Source organism: Tetrahymena thermophila (genome assembly GCF_000189635.1).
Source record: "Tetrahymena thermophila SB210 genomic scaffold scf_8254479, whole genome shotgun sequence".
In the NCBI taxonomy this organism is placed as follows: Eukaryota; Ciliophora; class Oligohymenophorea; order Hymenostomatida; family Tetrahymenidae; genus Tetrahymena; species Tetrahymena thermophila.
This window is the reverse complement of record NW_002476254.1, coordinates 267,827-287,796: the sequence shown is the minus strand read 5'-3', so window position 1 is coordinate 287,796 and position 19,970 is coordinate 267,827. Positions and strand designations below refer to the sequence as shown.

At 21.0% G+C, this 19,970-nt stretch overlaps 9 protein-coding genes across 9 annotated transcripts; 3 read left to right on the top strand and 6 right to left on the bottom strand. All coding sequences in view use genetic code 6, as the record gives it.

Annotated features, from left to right (window-relative positions):
• Positions 1 to 6: 6 nt before the first annotated feature.
• On the bottom strand, positions 7 to 1,053 carry TTHERM_00624370 (hypothetical protein; the record flags this gene model as incomplete). Its single annotated transcript, XM_001022563.2, has 1 exon — positions 7 to 1,053. The coding sequence occupies exon 1, from the start codon at positions 928 to 930 to the stop codon at positions 7 to 9; it is 924 nt and encodes a 307-aa protein (XP_001022563.2). The 5' UTR covers positions 931 to 1,053.
• Positions 1,054 to 2,118: 1,065 nt separating this feature from the next.
• Positions 2,119 to 2,869, bottom strand: TTHERM_000624369 (hypothetical protein; the record flags this gene model as incomplete). Its single annotated transcript, XM_012799317.1, has 2 exons — positions 2,119 to 2,760; positions 2,834 to 2,869. The coding sequence occupies 2 exons, from the start codon at positions 2,867 to 2,869 to the stop codon at positions 2,119 to 2,121; spliced, it is 678 nt and encodes a 225-aa protein (XP_012654771.1).
• Positions 2,870 to 5,765: 2,896 nt separating this feature from the next.
• TTHERM_00624350 (hypothetical protein) lies at positions 5,766 to 6,176 on the top strand (the record flags this gene model as incomplete). The annotated part of the gene is made up of 1 exon (XM_001022561.3): positions 5,766 to 6,176. One exon carries the CDS (start codon positions 5,766 to 5,768, stop codon positions 6,174 to 6,176), a length of 411 nt encoding a protein of 136 aa, XP_001022561.1.
• Positions 6,177 to 6,296: 120 nt separating this feature from the next.
• On the bottom strand, positions 6,297 to 6,692 carry TTHERM_000624349 (transmembrane protein, putative; the record flags this gene model as incomplete). Its single annotated transcript, XM_012799316.1, has 1 exon — positions 6,297 to 6,692. The coding sequence occupies one exon, from the start codon at positions 6,690 to 6,692 to the stop codon at positions 6,297 to 6,299; it is 396 nt and encodes a 131-aa protein (XP_012654770.1).
• Positions 6,693 to 9,486: 2,794 nt separating this feature from the next.
• On the bottom strand, positions 9,487 to 10,344 carry TTHERM_000624348 (transmembrane protein, putative; the record flags this gene model as incomplete). The annotated part of the gene is made up of 1 exon (XM_012799315.1): positions 9,487 to 10,344. One exon carries the CDS (start codon positions 10,342 to 10,344, stop codon positions 9,487 to 9,489), a length of 858 nt encoding a protein of 285 aa, XP_012654769.1.
• A 735-nt stretch (positions 10,345 to 11,079) lies between these two features.
• TTHERM_00624330 (ankyrin repeat protein) lies at positions 11,080 to 14,290 on the top strand (the record flags this gene model as incomplete). Its single annotated transcript, XM_001022559.2, has 4 exons — positions 11,080 to 13,476; positions 13,550 to 13,777; positions 13,827 to 14,090; positions 14,198 to 14,290. Exons 1-4 carry the CDS (start codon positions 11,119 to 11,121, stop codon positions 14,288 to 14,290), a joined length of 2,943 nt encoding a protein of 980 aa, XP_001022559.2. The 5' UTR covers positions 11,080 to 11,118.
• A 452-nt stretch (positions 14,291 to 14,742) lies between these two features.
• TTHERM_00624320 (hypothetical protein) lies at positions 14,743 to 16,175 on the top strand (the record flags this gene model as incomplete). Its single annotated transcript, XM_001022558.2, has 6 exons — positions 14,743 to 14,820; positions 14,896 to 15,035; positions 15,097 to 15,249; positions 15,341 to 15,583; positions 15,646 to 15,842; positions 15,901 to 16,175. The coding sequence occupies 6 exons, from the start codon at positions 14,743 to 14,745 to the stop codon at positions 16,173 to 16,175; spliced, it is 1,086 nt and encodes a 361-aa protein (XP_001022558.2).
• Positions 16,176 to 16,652: 477 nt separating this feature from the next.
• Positions 16,653 to 17,690, bottom strand: TTHERM_00624310 (D-tyrosyl-tRNA(Tyr) deacylase; the record flags this gene model as incomplete). The annotated part of the gene is made up of 1 exon (XM_001022557.4): positions 16,653 to 17,690. The coding sequence occupies exon 1, from the start codon at positions 17,577 to 17,579 to the stop codon at positions 16,653 to 16,655; it is 927 nt and encodes a 308-aa protein (XP_001022557.3). The 5' UTR covers positions 17,580 to 17,690.
• A 1,092-nt stretch (positions 17,691 to 18,782) lies between these two features.
• Positions 18,783 to 19,317, bottom strand: TTHERM_00624300 (hypothetical protein; the record flags this gene model as incomplete). The annotated part of the gene is made up of 4 exons (XM_001022556.3): positions 18,783 to 18,858; positions 18,917 to 19,034; positions 19,096 to 19,175; positions 19,274 to 19,317. 4 exons carry the CDS (start codon positions 19,315 to 19,317, stop codon positions 18,783 to 18,785), a joined length of 318 nt encoding a protein of 105 aa, XP_001022556.2.
• Positions 19,318 to 19,970: the final 653 nt, after the last annotated feature.

The window sequence follows — 19,970 nt, the reverse complement described above, 5'->3', positions numbered from 1 at the left end:
CTATTATCATTCAGATAAATCAAAATTCTTTTATTTGCTTTCAGAATCTTCATTACATTCATTTAAAAATGAGTAATACAACTCATAGATAAACATTCCTTCGTCATTTTCTTAGTTATATATATCGTGCATTTTTAGTTATTTTAAGAAATAGGCTAACGATTTTTAGTTATCAACAATACTGTTGCTCCTATATAACCAGTAAATATTGTAAAAACTACTTGAGTGATCATTTATGCTTCCATTACATAAGTAAAAGTCATCATCAATTTAATTAAAATAATTTTATACTTCTTCTTTGAATTAATAATCTATTTATGGACACATTATTTTTTATTCATAATAAAGTTTATCCTTACTTACGAAATTTCTATATTTGCCCACTATACTATTAAATACATCCTTAAATTTATTTTCTTCATCCTCAAGTTTAGCATCTTCAGACATATTTTATGATTCATCATTACTTTAGCTCTCTTCCTTTTAAAAATATTATTAAGATTATAATATAGTTTAGGATCCGTAAGAAGATTCTTAATCTGAATTAGAATTGCTTTCATCTTACAATTTTTAAGTAGAGCAGCTTGAATATTGATCACTTCCTTCTATCTCTTCATAAGTAATCAATTAGTTGTTCTAACCATCAAATTCTTCATTTTCTTGATCATTTTCAAAGGGGTTATTAAATTCACTAGGATTTTAATTTGTGTAATATGTTTATATATTATCACTGATAATAGTAGAATATTAGTTGCTAGGTTCTGTGTTTTATTTTTCTTTATTATCATATTCTTCTATGTTCATAGCTTATTATTAATTTTCAATATGATAATCTAATTTTTACAAATTTTTTTAGTTCTATTCATTAGACTCCTCTCCATCAAACAATTCATTATCATTTTAAGCAGGAGTTAATTGCTCTTAACTCATGATTATGGTAAATAAGTTGGCTTATATTTTCGGTTATTAGTAAAGAGCTAGTTATTTTTGAGCTTTCTTTTTTATTTAGGTATCTATTCTGAAATTTAATAGTGCAATATTTAATTTTTTATTTTACCAAGTTCAATCAAAAATCAAAATTTATTAAATAGTATTTTAGTAGTTATCAATAAAAAACTTGATAAATATGGATAAAAAATTTTTAAAAAACCATAAAGATGATGCATGGTTAAGTTTTTAAAAGGCTTCAAGAATTTTTTAATTTTTGTATAGTCAATATATAAGAAAATAAAATTTTAAAAGTCATTTTATTAAGAGTATAAAGTTTTTTATTAAATAAAATAATTTTGGCAAATAACCTATGCCTTTTCACTACTTACTGAAAATTTAATTACCATTTTCTATCTTTATCAGAATAAATATATTATATGAATTAACACTAAGTTATTAATAATAGATAATTCAATTTTAATTTAATAATAGAAAAAAATAAAATATAAAAATCTGAAATTTTAGTTGATTAATATTAGAATTCTCTTAATTTAATTATTATAAATTTATAACTACCTGATTAAATTTTCTTAGATTTTTTCAACTTAAATTTTATAAATATTAATAATTTAATATAGTAAAGGCTTAAATATTAAACGAAATAATTATGTTTTATTAATCATTATAATCTATTGTATTTATACATAAATTTAAAGCCCTTGTTAAATTATAATATTTTTAATTTATTTTACACTCCTCAAAAAAAAATTTTAATTTTTTAAATATATTTACATTCGATCATGATAAGATTATTTTTTAAAAGAACTTTTATACTTGAAAATGATGTTATATAACTGAGGATAAGAAGTGTCTATCGATGATAACAAAACCCCTTACAGAAAAAAATAAGAATAAAGTGTAATTTTTTTAATTAATGTAATAATAAATGATCTAAATAAATAAAAGGTTATTTTCTTCTTCTTTTTTTGTGTAATCTCTTTTTTATAATGATTAAAAAATTTTAATCTTATTATAAAAATCAAAGCATTTACTTTTATGCAAAGTAACAGAATAATAAAAATTGAAAATAAACTAGTATATTTTGTAGATGATTCAATCTATAAAATAAACTAGCATAGATTTTATCAATGTATCTATAATTCTAATATTTATTGCAAATAACAAGTATCAATATATCAATAAATTGATTTCTATAAAAGCAAAATCAAATCCAATATTTATTTACCTTAATATGTTAAAAATTTACTCATTTTTAAAATGTTACTTGTAAACAAAGAAAATAAGCAAAATAATTTTATAAATATCAAAGAGGCAGACTAATTTTAAAGAAAATTTTTCTTCTGTAAACATTTTTATATTAATATAATTTATACTTATCCAATTTACCTTACAAGTTGAAATTATATTTAAATGTTTGTTCTTTGTAAGTTAAAAATTGATTTATTTATTTTTTAAGTTATTGTTATTTAGATTATTTGCAATTGCTTTTAAAGAATTTTTAACAAGTAATGTAAATTAATTAAAATATAAGTAATATTTCATTTAGTTTTTTTTTTTTGGTCTAATTATTTATTTTTGCTTTTGTTTTTTGCTTTTTTTGGTTTTTGAATTATGAATTTTTTATCTAAGTTCTCTATTCTCCCTGAAATAAAAGTTTTAATTTTATCTTTGATTGGCATTACTGCATAGAAAAGTATTTACAATTATCTTAAAATATACTTAAGTAAAATAAGTGGGCGGTTTGTGTCTTTCTCTGTTGATCTATTTATTTGTCTGTCTGTCTGTCTGTCTGTCTGTCTGTCTGTCTGTCTTATTTTGTTTTTTAAGAAATTTTCAATAATTTAAAATTTTTATCAAACTTTTTTTAATGAAAAGCAAATACTAAATTTGGATACTTTTTTAAAAATTGCAAAAACATTTTATTTGTTTTTATGAAAATTAGTTAAAGTAGAAAGTTGATCTTAATAAATATTTGTATTAATTTATCCTTAAATTTGTTGTAATGTAGATATGAAATTAAAGATAATTAAATTAATTAATTAATCATTAATTGATTGTAACCTCTAGCTTTTAATCATAACAGCATGTAAAATGCGTTAATGGATATGTTAATTTTTTATTTAAAATGAAATTGAAGAGAAAGAAAAGACTATACTTAGCTAAAGTTTATAAAATATTATTTATATAACAAAACTAGATAAAAAAGAGCTTTTAGGTTTTAGTAATATCAAGCTTCAGGTATTTTTATATAAGAATTATGATTGAAAGAATTTAGATAAATATTAACAGAGAACAAAAGTATTTTTATTCCTTCTAGTACTTTTTTCTCACGAAACCAGTTTCGTATGGACGTTAATAATGCATTTAACATTTTATAAAAATGAGCTAGTTATCATAAATCCGGTAGAGTCAATGATTCTTCTAGACTGAATATATTTTTATCACTTTCATTATTTTGCAAATTTCAAACAAAAAATTTAACAGAAATTTACTGTCCATTTTTTCTATTCAATTTTTTGCCACTAATACTTTATTGAGTATAAAAATTTGAAAAGAAAATTTGAATGATGATTAACTATTTATATATTTACGTTTCAAAAAATTATATACTAACAGCCATAAATCTATTCACTATATCTAATGACAGCATGGATTACAGAAAATTATTGTTATTATTTAGCAAAGCTAAATCTTTTTTAAGAATTTCTATATTCATTGCTAATAAAATTTTGCTTCATTTAAATGTGTTTGCTTTATGTGTATCAAAATTTGAGTTTCAATTTAATTAGAAAGCACATTTGATTGATATTTGTAAACAGTATCAAGTTTTTATCAATTCAATAAATAGATCATTTTGATGCTAATTTTTTTTTCTCTCTTTAGTGTAAATAGATATTATTTTTTTCCAAAATCAAGTTATTAGCAATTCATTACAACATCTAATCTATTTATCCTGCAAGGAAGGTTTATAAAAAGTAAGCTTCATATAAATGTTATTAGAAACCATAGAAAGTATATAAGTATAAAAAATTAAAATTATCCTTGAATGAAATATGAAATATTTTTGACTCTCTTATTCAAAGTATTTTACATGTTTTTTAGATCATTTTAAATTCATTAAAACATAAGGTTCTATTTTAACTAAATTTCAATAACTTTAGCAGTAAAATGAAATGTTTAATTGCCACAGCCTTTTATTTTATTCAATAAATTAATTGAAAAATATACAAAACAAGTAAAAGATCATTACATGTAAATATTTTCATAAATATTTGTAAATATTTAATTTAGAGACTCAGCTTTTACGATAGGATATTACAAATGACTAAATAATGTTTATAATATATATTTTTTTACTGGATTAATACATTTAAATTTCATTAAATTATTAGGAATTATTTATAAAGTAATGTTTGATTTTTTGTTAGTTGTGACTGGCAGACTGATTGTTTTATTAATCAATTGACTGATTGTAAATTTAAATAATTTTGGAAAAATATAGATTATATTTTCGAAAATGCCAAGTAATTAGTAAGATTTTAATATGAGATTGCTTAAATAGACGGAGTGTATTTACGTATCCCCCTCTTAATTAACAATTTAGATAAGGTATATAAAAGTATTTAGATTTATAGGAAAATTGTTTGACAAATTCCGAAAAAAAGTTAAATAATTTAATTTATTCGTACTTTATTAGATCTTGATTTTCTTAAAACACATATTAATTTACTTTTATATCTTTATGGAGATGACTTAATTTTAATGTTTAAAATTGCTTTTTTATAAGATTTTACCTTTATGATTAGGTTTTTAATTCATACTTCCATTTAGCCCTTTAGGCCAGAAATAATAAAAGGAATGTGATATTACTTAAAATAATGAGGAAAATTGATGATCGTAGTTAACTTATAACTTTTAATAAAAATATAGCAAGATAGAATAGAAATATTGAATTTACACTGCGAGAAAAAATAATAAGCAAATGAGTGATTATATTTCCTATTAAAATATTACTAAAAAGTATGAGTGTGGAGAATGAGCAAATATTAAAGTAGTAAAAGTGAATGGTATTATAATTTATGCTTTATTTCAGTCAATTTGAATCAATATATAACCTTGCGAATAAATTTTATAATTAGAGTTGTAGTAACTAGATGAAGCAATAGGTTGAGAAAGAAGAAAAGGAAGAAAAAGAAGAAAAATAAGTATAAGGGGAAGAGTTTGGTGTAATTAAAAAAGAAAGGAAAAGGACAAAATATTCTCTATATCTAATAAATAATAAACCAAGCAATCAAGATTAATTGAAAGATTTTCTTTGTATAGCTTTAAAGTTTTATATAAAGCTATACAAATAGATAACTAGTTTATAAATATTTGATAAATAAAATAATAAAAATTCATAATTAAAAAAATACTCATAATAATTAATACAAACTAAAAAATCAAAAAGAAAAAGAAAGGTGTTAATAATACACTCTAAAATTCTTTTGAGAAATCCCCCCTACCAATAAACCTTTTATTTCCATCTTAATACCAGTCATTAAGAGCTTCTCTCATTTTCTTCATTTGATTGAATTACGATTAACGAGATAAACAAACACACGCATAACTGATTTCAACCCATTCGAAAAAAACAATTAAAGAAATTTATATTCACTCATATTTGCTTCTAACAAAAACTTTGCAAATTAAACTTAATATCTTTAAAATTGAACTCTCAGCTTATTTTAATCAATATTGACTAATAAGTAGGAGAATCTGTAATAAAGGAATTATCTCTCAAAGAATTATCAGAATTGTCTCCTTCGAATAAAATGGATTAATAACTTAAAAGACAATAAATAATTACATTTATCAATGAACTTTATGAAGAATTTATAACCATTAGAAGCAATTTATTTGAAGTTGCTGAAATTCCTCATCTTTCCTGCTGCTCTGATAGCAGCAAATTTAATATTTACTACGACTTTTATCATCTTGAAAAGTCATTGAAGTATATGAAAAAGAATCTCAACTCTTAAGTATACAAATAAATATCATAAGATTCTTAAATTCTTATATGCTAGCTTAAGGATACTCTTAAAGCCATCAACGTGATCTAGCAACGCTTGCATTTGCTTGATGAAGACGATGACTAGCAAATTAAATAGAAGTATCAACTAATGGAGAATTACTTCGACTACAAAAGCGCTGAAAATACTTGTTCCAAAATAAACATAGACTGAAATAAACAATATAAAAAGGTTGTGCTTAAGGAATAATTCAGACAATAACAACAAATAAATGAATATAATCTTTAAATTAATTAATTAATGTACATATTAACTTTTATCTGATGCTGACACTCACTCACTTTACCAAGTGAATCTACTGTCTATAGAATAATTAATTTTCAATTATTTAGAAATAATTAGATATGCTTTTTGCTATAACTATTAAAAAACTAAAGATATTCTTGATATTATCATTTTAATTTACCTAAAATTAATAAAGATAAATAAATGAATGAAATGCAATTAATATTAAACATCTTAGAAGTATTTTTGATCAAAAAAATCTTTTAAAAGAAAACAAAAAATTAAATAAAATATTGAGGACCAAAACGATTAAATTTACTCTACTTTGAATTAATAAAAAACATATCTGATTGTTTCACCTAATAAACTAATAAATATTATATATATTAAAAAAACTTTTATCTTGAATAATTTAAATGCATTAATATATGCATCCATTAACATTTTGCTGCTTGGATATTTAAAAAAGGGCACATAGATGTTATAAATTAATTAATAAATCAATAAAAAAACTAACCTATTTCAATTAAAATATTATTTATTCAAAATTATGTATAGTTTAAAACCTTAGTTTGCTTATTCAATTCTTTTTATATTACATATTTTATCTAAATTTTAAATAAAATTCTTAGTTTAAAATTTCATTGATTTTGTTTTACTTAATATTTGCCAACAATATTAAGATACTAAAATTTATTCAAGTAACTTTTACCACATTTTTAAATTAGATAATTCATAAATAAACATTTGAATTCTCAGGTTAGGTAGAACAATTTATTTTATTTACACGAGTAATTAAATGAAATGCAAATACATATTTTTTTTATATTTTCATTAATTACTGATAAATTTTTATCATTTAAAAATGTGCATATTACTTGAAACTTTTACCTATTCTTTTTTTATTTAGAATATTCATTCTTCCTTCTTTTTTCTTATTTAATGTTTGAAAGTAAGTAAGTAACTTTAATATCAAACTATCTCAAATCCTCAGAGAAATAAATATATGTACTTAACTTCAAAAACAATTATCAAATTATTTTTTGTGTTATGTAAAATTTAAAATGTAAAAAGAAGTTTTCGCAAAATAAAATTTCATACATTAACTTCTAAATAAAGTAAAAATGCTTAAATGGTTTACAAAACAGTAAAAAAAAAATATTTTCATTTAAAACAAAGGAGAAATTACCTGTAATCCTCTTTATTATAAATACTGTAAGTTAGAAAAGAAAATTCATTAATACCACCCAAATTAATAATTTGATTTAAATATAAATAGATGAGAAAAGTTAATTTTCAATCAGAAAGCTTGAATAAAATACTCTTAAATATATTCTTTCATCAGCTAGCACAGTCACATAATTTATCATTTTCCAAAATAAGATCGCTTTTTGCAAACATATCTAATTTTTTTAATATTATTAACATATCCTAATTTTTAAGATGAAAGATTCCTTTTTACCAGTATTTTTTAAGTAGATCAACTGAAAATCTTCTATCCATACTATCTATTTATTTATTATCCTAAAATTCAAACTAGATGCTTAGATTATTAGATATTAATTAAACTTAATTGTATGATGTTTAACTTGCTTTAGTAAGAACCATAGCTTTGATTTTATTTTTGAAATAATATGTCAATTGCTTGATCTAAGAGAAATTATATTGAATTTTTATAAAAGAGTTCAAATTTCCTTTTAAAATCATAAAAAATCCATCAAAATCTGAATCCATAAAGGCTCTCTTTATATTGGATGGTTTAGAATTTGATTATTTGTAAATGTAAACGATTTTTTCATGAAAACCAATAAAAAATTAAATTAGAATGATAAATTAAATACCTAAAAATTTTGATTATTACTAATGATCAAAAACTAGTCTTCTGGCAAATTTAAATTGAAAAACCATCATAAGGTCGACAAATGAATGCTACATTACTGTTTGAATTTTTAATAAAATTTGAATTAATGGATGATTATTAATTTATGAAGATATTTTATTTTTTAGAAAAGTATTTCATTCATATATAACCATATAATCTGTTGATTCTATAATAAAATTAAATGCTTGAATATCTATTAGATGCAAACATACTCCTTCTAGTTATCTAAACGCAATCATTTTTTAATTATCTGTAATCTCTACACATTTAAGAGTTTAAATTAATTTAATGATCAAAAAATGAAACTAAGTTAACACTTAAAAAAAAGATAAATCACCCCAAAAAAATAATAAATTCTTTTATTTTTCTCCACCAAATATTTTTATTCTGAATTTTATTTCAATTAGTTCATTTTAAATAAATTGATGTATATTCTCTTATAGTTACTTAATGCTCTTTTTAAGAGATCAAATAATTATTGTTTAATCTTATGTAACAAGCTATTCATATCTTCTGAATTTACATCAAAGCTGATAGTAACTTCTGAATTTTTATAAAAATTCTTTTTTTTAATACCCAACTCAGCACTATTACTAGTATATTAATTACTTATAATGCTCAAAACTAAAAGATATTAATATAGCTTACATTAAACCAAATATTGCTACAAAATTCTATAGTAAATAGATTTCAAACGATTTGCCCATCTATTTATCTTTTGAATGGTCTTAATTTTAAATATTAATTGTATGAATAAAAAAATTGATGTAAAATTATTCTAAAATAAAATCAATAATGAGCATAAAAAAATAAAAATATAATATAAAAAATAAATAAAATAATTTCAAAGCAATACTTTAGATTATTAAGATAGAAAATATCTTATTTATAAAATTGTTATATCTATTAACTCCTCATATGAATTTATTCAAAAAAAATAATAAAAATGAGTTAAAATTTATGTAAGGTTATGTTATCCAATACAAATGTAATTTTTTAAAGGTATTTTAATTACTTCATTAAAAGAAAATATTAAAATCGCCTTTAAATTTCGAAGTATTAGGCCATTTAATAAAATAAATCTCTAATTTCACTTAAAATCATGGAAAATTAATCAAATGGAACATAAATTTTAGTGTAAGCCATAATAAATGCCAATATTTAATTAACTAAATGTTACTTTGTTAAATTAGAACTATTATACAAATTAATAAAATTAACATTTACTGTTTTTGATAATTTAATAAATGCATATATAAATAAGGTATAAACTTTTATTGCTTTTGATCAATTTAGCATACTAGTTTAATAAATATTTATCACATTCATTTTTTTTTAAAGAAATTCGAGAACATGTCACTAGCTTTCTTTATATTTTTAGATAAAAAAAAATTTAAATAAAACTAGTCTACAGAATTTAAGAAAAAATAGAAATATATTAATTTTAAATAATTACATTTATAATATCGTCAACATTATTTTATTAATTATTTTATTATTTTGGTTTATTGTTATAAACATTTTGATTGGGCTTGAATCCTTTGAAAGGGTCAAATTCATATTTGTTTTGATTTTAATTTTAATAATTCTATTAATTCTATGATGAAGATTGTTATTGATTGAATCCCTTAAAAGGGTCGAATTCAAAATTATTTTAGCTTTAACTTTATTAGTATGAACTTTAATAGTTCTATTATTACTAATTATAATTTCTTGAAGAAGTATTCTGTGGTTTAAATCCATTGGCTTACTATTAATACTTTTCCTTTTACTCCTTGTGAAACTAGATTTCTTTTTCTAGCTTTTCTTGCATTTTTTTAAGCATAAATTTAACTGCTTCTTATTTAACTTTGTACTTGATTTTGTCTTTTATATTTTTTGGTTCTTCATTTAAACCAAACATTTTGTTAAACTCACTAAATTAAGGGTGATTTTATAAGTCTTCTAATTTAATTCCATTTTTTTTTAACTATTGCAAAACCTAATCAAGATCTACATTTTCGAATGGAGAACCTGCTCCAAAAGGGTTTTATCCTCCTCCTGCTTGATGAAAAGGATTTTAACCAAATTAATTATTAGATCCAAAACCTCCAAAAGGATTAAAACCATTTCCACCTTATCCAGAATTTTAACCTTCAGATTATCCAAAAAATCCTCTAAAATTATCATATTCTTATCTTTTTTTATCATCACTTAAGACATCCCAAGCAGCATTAATTTATTTGAATTTCTCTTCGTTCCCTTTATTAATATCTGGATGATATTATTTAGTTAATTTATAGTATTATTTTTTGATATCTTCTTTAGAAGAGCCAGGTTTCACCCCTAAAATTTGATAGTGATCTTGGTTAAATATCTTTTAGTCTAAAAATGTATATCTTTAGACATTATGCAACCTATTTATATTCTTTAAATTAATTTTGCTATTTAAACAACTATTATAAAACCCTTTTAAAAATATTCTTCCAATCATTTTCAAACCACTCTAATTTTAATTGGATATTTTAATATTCACCTATATTTTTTAATGCTGAATTTATTTGATTAAATTAAGAATGTGTTTTGTGATACAGTAATATTGTATGAATAAAATGTATCGTTTTAATGCAAATATTGTTAAACTAGTGCATAATTTACTTTGGAAAATTCTAAATTAGTATCATTAATTTACATCAAGGCATTATTTTTTTTTAGTTTAAAAACATAATTATTTTAATTTGTTTTTCATTTTCTCAAACAAATAATTTTATTAAGAGCATGCAGATTATAAAATTTTGTTCAGGAAAAATATTTTCAAAAATAATTTAAACAAAAATTTAAAAAATAAAACAAATAAACAAGTCTTAGAAAGCTCTGCGTTATTTTATTGATTGAAAATATTGGCTGAAAGTTAATAATTTTTTGATTTTATTTTATGATAATTTCAATTTAATAATTAATTAAGAATAATTAAGAGTGTTTTTAAAGCAAAGTAGACTTTTGGCTTTGATGAAATAATTATTCTAACAGAGTGGACAGAAAAATAAAGATTGCTATTTTTTGTCAAAAGCCTCTTCACCATAAAATTCAAACAACATGTAAGATAGTGCAGAATTGTATTATAAAAAAAATAGTGTTGAGCTTTCCTATTTAACAGATCGATTTATTGATTCCCATCAAAGCGTTAATGAATTGGAAAATACTTCCAGCAATAGGAAAAAATCAAACACATTAAATATAACTAAAGGAAGCGCAATCGATGGAATAATTACTCGTAATTCGCATGCAAATATAAAATTTCCTAGTCCTAGCAACTATGTTAATCTTTCTTATTAAAAATTAAAATTGTTAAATGCTAATGAGCCTAAAAAAGGATATGGATAGGATTCAGTTGTTTCAGATAAGTAAATGAAATAAAGCAATTTTTTAAATACTCAAAAGCAGAGATAAATTAGTTTATGTTAAAATGCAAATATTAATGCTTAAAATAACCAAGAATAAAAAAATAAAAATATATTTATTCAGCTAGATTAATTGAACTAATAGAGTGTCCAATCCATAAGAGATAGCTCAATAGAAAATAATAAATTTTAAGATTACAATTAAGATTTTAACTAATTCATGTAGAATGAATTAATAAACTAAAAAGATGAATAAAACCAATAAAATTTACTTTAGCTGTAACTATCGCCAATAATAAGGAGATACACGTTAGATGCTAAGAGCTAAGCCAAAGCAGGGTTTAGTGACTAATATTACTTAAATAATAATTTTATATAACCTGCAGAAAATTTAGATTATAAATCTCAAAGGCAAGATGTTGTAGAAAAACAGTAAAATTTAAAATAGATAAAAAAAGATAAACTAAAAAAAGTTCAATTATCAACAGACCACGCATTCCATTTTTCTTCTGGAAGGGCGAAGCTTAAAAATAAGAGATAAATGTTTAGTCCATGCTAAAGTGCAAGATACGAGTGTAAAGTATAATTTGAAAATAAATATCTCATAAAAACAGGCTTTATATAACCTAGTGACAAAAATAAAGATGTTTAAATGATTTCAGTTGATTTAATATAAAAAAGAAGAGTTGAGTTAATTCAAAAACTTGAAAATTTATAGAGCCTGAAATAAAAGATTTAACAAGATAAAGAAGATTAATCTTAGAAATAATTAGATGAAAACTCAATCAATATAAATAAAATAACTATTTAACAACCTATAAATGTTATTGATGGAATTTAAGAAGATGATAAGGAAGATTCATAAATTTGCATCAATAAAAATTAAAAAGACCAGCAACTTTTTTCAGAAAAAATTACTAAGCTGAAAATGCTTGATAATTTCAACATTAAAATGAAAGGTATTTAAAACTAAATTAAAGATATTAACTAAATTGTATCGAAGGAAGATAAACTTGCTTACTTAGCCAATGATTTGAACAAATCTACGAATACCTTAGATTAAACTAACAAATCTATTCAAGGGCCTAGCTTTTAATAGTCACTGCACAATTCAAAATTTAAAGAAATTAGCTTAAATAACTCAAATTAATCATTTAATAAACTTAATTCATCTAATTTTAGTAGATTGAATTCATCAAAAAGCACTAGAAAAAAGTATAAGGGTAATTAATTTGACTTACCTGTCTGTAACTCAAATGAGATATTAAAGAGATATAATAAAATTCAATAAGCTTAAAAATAAGCAAATCAAGAAAGCTAAAAAAACGAACTTAAAAATAATGAGAATATTCTTTAAATGTAGAATTAAAATTTTACTAATTAGTTAAAAACATAAAATGAAATTTAAAAATAGAAAATAGACTTAAGCATAGACAGCTATGGAAAAAATTAAGATTTGGAGATTTAACATTTAATTCAAAATCTAAATAATTAGACAGATTAAATGTAAAAGATAGATAAAAAATATCTAATCATAGATCAAGTTTCTTCTAAAAAGTCTCCATTTTTTGCTATAAAAGATAGCAACCAACAACAATAATAAAACGATGTTTAAGTTTTGCCAAAATATTAATTAAATTAATAAACCATATTAGATTTATAGTCTTAAAGTTCAATATAAGAATAAAACTTAAATAATTAGAATAATCTTCACTAATAAACATAATCTAGCAGAACTATAAATAAATAGCTTGTTGAAGAGTCTTAAGATGCAAAAAATTAAGTGAGTCAAAATGAAATAAATTAAAAATAGCATAATTAAAAGTAATATGATAAAGAGTTTCTTTCTGCTCTTTTAACTTCATGGCAAGATAAAAAAAAAGAAACAAAAAAACCAATAAGCTCTGGGTTTGTTAAAAGAAGAATCATTTTTTAAAGAAATTAAGTCAATGTTCCTAAAAAAAAGGTAATTAAATAATTTTTTTTTAACATTTTAATTATTTGAATCACTAATTAATCATATTAACTCTAAATTTTAGATAAATAAAAATAAAATAAGAAACAGTTTGCTTCTTTTTCTATAAAAACTAAAACAATCAAAGCTCTAACTTGAAGAGTTTTGTGAGAAAAAAGCTGAAATATTTATGGAAAAACCTCTCTAAAGGCTAGGGTCTTTTGTATTCTTTAAAGCTGTTAAGCATAATAACTTAATTAGTGTTAAAAATATTATAAGTTAGTGCAGATATTTTATATTCGATTTTGACTAAGTAATTTTTTTTATTAGAAATATGTTTTAAAAAGATATTTTTGATTTAGAAAAAGCAAACATGTCTTCATAAAGCTGCAAAAAAGGGATATACTGATATGTTAGAATATTTTATAAGTCTTGGTGCAGATTTGGAGTTCAAAGACATAGCTGGAAGAAAGGCTCTATATTATGCAATTAAGAACAATAAATTACCTTGTATCAAGCTATTATTATTAAATATGGCTAACCCATGGAGTTATGATAATGCTGATTATAATAAATTAATCAAAGATAAACCAGAAATTTAAAAAATTCTTAAGATATTTAGAAAGGTAAAAATTAATAAATTATTAAAAAAATAAACTCAGGTTTATTCTAAAAAAAGATTTTTGTTTTTTTAAATCCTATTTTGAATATCCTTATTTTTAAATTAATATAGTTGCATCTAATTTTGATGTTCACTCCCTATAGACATAAATAACAGCTGATAGAAAATACTATTAAATAGCTATAATATCATGATCTAAAGTGATAAAAAATAATTTCAATTGAAAAATACTTATATTTATTTTCATTAGAATAATATCAAAATTTTTATCGTAATTCAGTTTAAAAAAAAAAATAATTATACAGATATATGCATACATAAATACATAAATTTAAGATTTAAGATTCTAATTATTAAAGTTGTAAATTTAGAATAAGGAAAACGAATGGATGAAAATAAATATTAATTTGTATATGTTTTGATCAAAATAATAAAATTTAATTAAATTAATTTGTATCTTCTTAATCATCCAAATATTATAATTAATTTGATAAAATAATCAATCATTTAATTATTAAATAGTTATTTATTGAATATTTAGCTTATATCAAATAAAACTCAGTTAATCATTATAAACTAAACATTATTTTTGTTTAAAAAATATTGCATAAAAGCATCTATAAAAATTCCTTTTTTAAATTCCACTTTTAGTAAAAATGAATGGTACTATGATGAAAAGCTCTTTGGATTTCAATAAATCCATAGCCAAAAGAAAACAAAGAAGTCTTTCTAATGTATTAAGATTTATTTCTTACTAATATTGTTTAAAACAAATTTAAATGTGAAATATAATTAAATATTTTGAATAGACCAAACCGCGAAGCATTGTTAGTAGGAACTAAGATTTATCTAGCACTTGCAATACATTCAAAGAAACTACTTAATGTTCCCCTGATAAATCTGTTTACTTATAAAATTACTTAATGCTCAATTCTAATGGAAACTATGAGTAAATAAATAAATAAAATTAATAAATTAACTTTAAAAAAACTATTTTTTAATCACTCAAGTACATTCTACTCTATAAAGAATTAGAAGAATAGGTTTGCTTAAAACCTAGTACCCTAGTATTAGAAGTAAAATGGAAGCAAGAATGAAATAAATCACTATATGCCTGTGCATTCAAACTAAATGCATTTAATAAGGAATAAAAAATATACTGAGTAATTAATATTAACTATTAAATAAAACCAAACACACTATTATAATTATATTTTTTATTTGATGAATTTAAAAATATTTTATTTGATATAGAGAAAGAGTACCAGTAGATATACAAACAGGAGAGATATTAAAGAAATAAAATTATTAATAGATGAAAGAATAAAATGCAAACTCAATTTCATAAGTTAAAAGAAATAGAATATATTCTACTTAAAATTCTTAACAAGATACATAAATAGATTTAAACAGGTAGAATTTGTATATATCCAATTATGACAAAGACCTAAGAGTAAATCAAGATATTATTAAGAATAAAAACATTAGACATGTTTCGTAAAAGATTATTTGAAATTCATTCTTTTTAATTTTAATAAAAACCAAATAATTAAAAATAGAGTAAATAGTGATGGCTCACCAGATTGGTTCAAAACATCTATGGGATTCTTTTCTAAGCCATTTGTTCAAGGAAAAGTTTATACATATGCAGGCCCACAGTTTAATATTATCCCATAGAATCAAAAAAGTGTTTACTAAGATTTAAAAATAAAAAATAATAGCAGTGCTTTTAATGATTGTAGCAGAAGAGAAAGAAGTATTTAATATTGTTAACAGAGATAAATTATTAATTAATTTATTTATTTTAAAAAAAGCTAACATTTAAGAAATTAAAAAAGATACACTCAAAATGAGATGGGATGTTTCTGATAATGAAAGAAGCTTTCGTGTAACATAAAAAGTAGGTGCAACTATAAATTATAACTAGAACGATACAATAAGAAATAATGTTTACAGAAGATAGTAAACTGATTTAGTAAGTGATAAGATAGGAAGTAGTCCAAGAAACTCTTCATTACTTAAATAGCAAAGACCAATATAAATAAAGATTGGTCATAATAGTTTTGTAAATACCTAGTAAGTATTTTGATAAATATTTAAAATATTTAAAATTAAAATTAGCACACATTTTGAGTGAGTAAATGAGTGCTAAAGTATAAATTTATAAAATCAATAATAATTTATTTATTCAATCTTTTATTGGAATTTGTTTGCTATTTTTAAGAAAATATCAAAAAAAAAATTTAAGTGAAATTTAATACTTAAAAAATATCATTAATGTTAAATGGACAGATTAAATATATTAAATAATTTAAAGAATAAAAAATATTTTGATTTCGATATAAATATTTTTAAATAAATATTGATTTTTTGCAAATTTTTATACTTAAACAAAAAAAATGTAATTATTTTTGAATTTAAATTTTTATTTCGTTTATTTGTTTAAAATAAATGTGATAAATTTTAAAATAAAATATGTAGAAGAGTAGAATCTACTCAATAATAAATAGATCCTACTTACTTCTAAAAACTACATATAAAATAATCATGCAAGTTAATAAATAGCTCATTCTTATTATTAGTTTTCTTAAGCGTCCTTTTATTCTACTTTTGCAGAATTATCATCAACTTTTTCTTCATAAATTGGCTTTTATTTTTTTTAAGCAATCTCAGTTTACTAAGCTTTCTATTTTTGTTCAGCTTAGGGTTTTTGTTTTTGGTCATTCTATTAATTTTTTTACTTTTATTCTCCTTGTTGCTTCTATTTGTTTTCTCCCTAATTTTTTTGCTTATGTTCTCCTTAAGCGTTTTACTTATTTTCTCCTTGAGGTTTTTGTTATTTTTCTCCTCCATGCTATTTATTCTTTTATTCAGAGTTATTCTTTTATTTTTTTTCTTACTTTTCCTTTATTTCACCTTCAACTTTATTGCCTTCGCTATTTATTTTCTCATTTTACTATTATGTTTCTTTTTGTTTTTATTAGTTTTGTTTCATGTTATTAACTTCATCAGCATCAATACATAAAGTGACAGGTCCATCATTAACAATATGAACATTCATATATGTCTAAAATTATCCTCCTTGAACTTTTTCTTTTTTGTAATGTTACTACATCTTCTCCATAAATCTATTGTAAAGGTCCCTAGCTTCATCTGCATTCATAGAATCATGAAAATCAGGCTTATTTCCTTTCAAAACTCCATATAAAGTAAAGTTAGAAACAACCAAAACTTCATAATTGTTATCTTATACACCTGTCTTCCAACCTCCTTTTCCCTTAGGATTGTTGCTCTCTTTTTGTTCTTCAGATTAATTTTCCATATCAGGCCATAATTTTAATTTCAAAGCTTTTTCAGCCCATTTATCAACTAACTCAGCATTATCACCTCTATGTAAACCTAACAAAATACAAATTCCTGGACCTATTTTGGAGATGAATTCGCCATTAACTTTAACTCCTGCTTCTAAAACTCTTTAAATGATGAGTCTCATAGATTTTAAAAATGAATATCTGTAAAAATTTATAGTTTTTGATTAAAAAATTTATTTTTTTTATTAATTATTTAATTATGAGTCTAGAATCAACTTTATTTTTTCTTTTTTCAAAAATATAAATATATATTGATAGGAGTATCCACTTTTAATGATAGATCCCATGCAAAATTTTTAAGTTTAAAAATGTTTGTTGTTTTCAATTCTTCTAAAAAAGAACAAATAAACATATCAGAAGAAAGAAATATTATTGAAATATAAATTATATATTAAAATATCTATTTAAAATTTTAATTAGAATATACTTCAATATGTTTTGAAGTTAATAAATTAATTAATTTAATTAAAAACAACATCATTTTTCAATATAATATTTGTAAAAAATAAATTTTTAGGTAAAGCTAAGATTTTATAAAAATATACTAAGAAAGTGTAGTTTATTATACATTTATTTATTTTTGAGATTTAAATATAACCAAATGTATTAAATATTAAAAATATAATACAATCTAAAATAATTATTTTTTATAAACTAGCTAGTAATTTACATGCAGTTAGCTATTTGAATTTAACATCTTTATGACTAAATGATATCTAAATTTAAAAGAAATGCTGCTAATAGATTAAATATTCTCAATATTTATATAAAATTAATAATCAGTTATAAATTTATAGAATAAATAAAAATATTTTTGATATTTGTCTTTGTTATTGTGTTGAATTAACAACTTTTTAAACCTATTTTTTTACTTTAAAAATTAAAAGCTAATAAACAAAGTAAAGTTTAGAATTCATTTTTATAACTAAAAATACCACAATTGATTGTAAACTATATTGTTGATTTGGATTATTAGATTTTTAATAAAGTTAGAAACATATCTTATTTATAAAATATTTATTTACATAATATATAAAATAATTAATTACATTTAAGTAAATAAAATGTTATGTAAATTTAAAATAGATAAATTTTTATAAGCAAATACTACAATAAATATTTAAAATAAACAAAGCTTAAACAAGTATATTTTTAAGAACTTATTTCGCATTAATTTTATATTTGAAAGATTTTCTAAGAAAAATAAATAAACATATTACACAAGAAATATAATCTATGCAAATTTTTATTTTAAAAACTAAGTTATTGTTCATCACAAATTCCAATATTTTTACTAAAAAAATTATATATTTTATAAAAACAACTCATTGATTACTAGCAACTTCTCTACCCTTTTTAACTGCTACTGTAAAAGCATCATAAGACTTAATAACTATTTATCTATAAATATAAAGTAAGTTATTTAATATTTTATGCAAACTTATTTAATGAAATATACTCATTCTAAGTAGTGATTGTTACTACAGGGTCTGAATCTTCTTATTGCAATTTCAAATTTTTTGCATGATCACTTAAAAATTTAAGATAAGGTATAGCGTCTTTAGAAAATTATTAGCCTATCATAATTTTTTTATTCATATTTTTTTTATATTATTGAAATGGATTAATTTGGATTACTTTAAGATCCACTCTATGTATTTAAAGGAAGGCCTGTCTTATCTAAAATAAGTACAGTTTTGACATCTTCGTTTTCCCTGCTATATTTTTATGTATAATTAACATTTTAATATAAGAAAAATTGAATCAAAATTCTAAACAAATCTAATTTTCAAAATGTATTAATCAAAATATTTACGCAAATTCATCGACTAAGGAGTTAATTTAATTTTCCATTTACATTTATATCTAATTATTTATCTAAAATTTTATGCAACTAATTTATTTTTTAAAATATTTTTTTTTGAATACTTTTTACTTAAAATATCAATCAAATTTATATTTTTGCTTTTAATAATCTTTATATTTAACTTTTATAATATTGATTATTTTATTGTTAATCAAAACAATATGTTGTCAACTCATTAATAAAAGAAAATTTAGATATTTTGTAATAAATGTTCTATCTCAAAGTATTTTTTGTTTACTCAAAATGTAAATGTTAATGTTAAAAGTATATATTTAAGTATAAATTATTTTAATATATATTTTATCTGAATAGATAAATAAAAATCAATTACAAATAATTGAATTGTTTATTCAGTGTTTAGAAATTGCAAAAGCTTTTATGTTTTGTTTTTCAAATATTTATTTATTGCTTTATTTTGATATGAATTTTATGCACTTGCTTACATAGATGAACAAAAATGTTTTTATTTTGTAAATTTTTTATTCACCTCTTAATAAAAATAATTATCATATTAATTAAGAAAAATTTATTTGTTTTTTAATTAATACTTTACATTTTTTCAAGATTTTTTAGGATTTAGAAATGAGGAAGTAGTAATAAAAATAAATCAATTTAAAAATTTATTAAATTTAAGTAAAAGCTATAA